This window comes from Pteropus vampyrus, unplaced genomic scaffold, assembly GCF_000151845.1.
Source record: "Pteropus vampyrus isolate Shadow unplaced genomic scaffold, Pvam_2.0 Scaffold235, whole genome shotgun sequence".
Taxonomy (NCBI): domain Eukaryota; kingdom Metazoa; phylum Chordata; class Mammalia; order Chiroptera; family Pteropodidae; genus Pteropus; species Pteropus vampyrus.
Genome location: NW_011889016.1, coordinates 573,347 through 575,478, shown reverse-complemented (window position 1 = coordinate 575,478; position 2,132 = coordinate 573,347). Strand labels below are relative to the sequence as shown.

Below are 2,132 nucleotides of genomic sequence, written 5' to 3'. Positions count from 1 at the left end.
CGCGGGCCGGGGGCTCGGTGTCCACTCACCTGGCCGCATGGCACGGGGAAGGAGCCCAGCCTGAGCCTGCGGCGCTGGGTGCGGCGGGGGAGGGGCCGCGGCGCACCCGCCCACCCTTCCCCCACTAGTGCCCGGCAAGGGCCACCAGAGGGCTGTGTCCCCTCTCACCACATCACAGCCACCTGTGCTGCAGCCTGGAGCCAGAGAAGCCCCCGAGTCCCTGGAGCAGCCTTCACCCCCCAGCACTGAGGTGGGAAACACCTGTATGCAAATTCCTCCTTGGCCAGCAGCTGCTCTGGGCCCAGCGAGCGTGTCCTCAGGGAGCCCGAGCCCTCGTCCTCGCACAGGCAGGAATGGCCAGGGCCTCATGGTCCCAGCCCGAAGGCTCCGAGGCGGCTTGGTCCAGGCCCCCTACTCGCCCACGCCCCTCCCCAGTCCACGCTGTCCCCCCTCCTGGCCCCTGGGGCCCTGTCTCCTCCCAGCTGAGGGCTCCCCACCGCCAGCTGAACCTGAAGGCCGCCTCAGCTCAGCATGTCCAGAGCTCAACCGCTGACCTCCCCAGCCCCACCCAGCAGCTCTGCCCCCCACTGCTGATGCGAGCACCTCCAGATGCTCTCAGGAGAAGCCGACCTCGTCTATGAGCGCCCGGGGAAATGCAAACCAGTGAGACACCGCAGCCCACCACCAGGATGGCCGAAGACGGTAACCAGCGGTGGGAGAGCGTGAGACGCTGCGGCCACTCGGCCGGGGGCAGCGCATGGGGCTGCGGCCGCGGAAACGGGCTGGCGGCTCCCAGCGGATCGCACGCGGAGCCTTTCCACGCCCAGCTGTACGGCCAGGAGGCTGGGACACGCGTCACACTAACTCCTGCGCCCACGCGTTCGCGGAGGCGCGGATCCCAACAGCCAAAAAGTGGAAGCGACCCGGCATCCGACAGCAGCGGGGCAGCTAACAGGACGTGCCCCACCCAGGCCCTGGATGGCACTGGCTTCTGACGCGTGACCAACAAGGGTGAGCCTCGAGGACACTGCTCAGTGAGAGAAGCCAGACACCACGGATGTCCTGCAGGGGTCGTGTCTGTGACCTGTGCAGACGAGGCAGGTCCCCGGAGAGAAGGCAGATCCCTGTTGCCAGGGCGGGGGGCGGGGGCAGTGACTGCCAGCGGGGGGCTTCTCCGGGTGCCGACCATATTCCATAATTAGACCGTGGCAACGGCTGCACGCAAACCCACCGCAGCTGCACTTTGAATGGGGGGGGGCACGGGGCGGGACCAGCCGGAGTGAAGCATCCATAAAAGCTCGTCCCCGCTCCCTCTTGTCCAGTCTGCTGGAGAGTGTCCCGGAGACCTCGCCACCGCCCTGTCCAGCCCCGCCCTCTCAAACTGTCCCCCACGGCCAGCAGCCCATGGGGCATCCGCCCTCCCCCAACCCCCTACCCCACTCGAGTCTGCTCCCGATGCACTTGGACTGTGCCCAGCCTGATGAGAGACTCCGCCTGGCCTCAAGCCCCCCGCCCAGGGCCCGCTGTCCTGCTGGTCCCACAGACCGCAGGAGGCCCGACCCTGGAGTGCCAGGCAGGGCACGCAGTAGGCGCCCCATAAATGGTGGTGGCAGTGAACAGACACCAGCTGCGTTCCTCCGAAGGCCCTGGGGGGCCCCTCTGAGTGGGCGCTGGTCTGGGTAGCTGTGGGCGTGGGCACCTGGGGTCCTGGATGCCGAAGGGCTACCAGGGAGGGCGTGTGGGAACACCAGGGCTCACTGTCGCCCACAGGGGCTCATGGGAGGCCCCGGGGAGGCCAGCGTCAGGGTCCTGGGCGGTGAGAGCCGCCCAGACCCCACACTGCCGCCTCCCAGCACGGAGCCTTCTGCCGGCCAGACCCACCCACACTCACTGGACCGAGTTGTAGCTGGAGAAGGAGATGAGGCCCCCGAAGGCCAGGGAGAAGGAGTAGAAGACCTGCGCTCCCGCGTCCAGCCAGGTCACCGGATTGGCCAGTTCTGCAACCTGAAGCCAGACAGGGACCCTCAGTCACGCGCCGCAGGATGAGCGGCCACGGGAAAGCGAGGGGATGGTGGGTGGTCCAAGGGAGACGCGTGCGCCCCAGACGGGTGGCCGGACAGACAGCGCCCCCG

At 68.5% G+C, this 2,132-nt stretch overlaps 1 protein-coding gene across 1 annotated transcript in view; it reads right to left on the bottom strand.

Moving 5' to 3' along the window:
• SLC6A19 (solute carrier family 6 member 19) overlaps nucleotides 1-2,132 on the bottom strand; it is a 21,667-nt gene that overhangs the window by 13,188 nt on the left and 6,347 nt on the right. Inside the window, 1 exon segment of the mRNA XM_011373914.1 lies at nucleotides 1,892-2,081. Within this exon segment, the coding sequence (XP_011372216.1) occupies nucleotides 1,892-2,081 (190 nt within the window).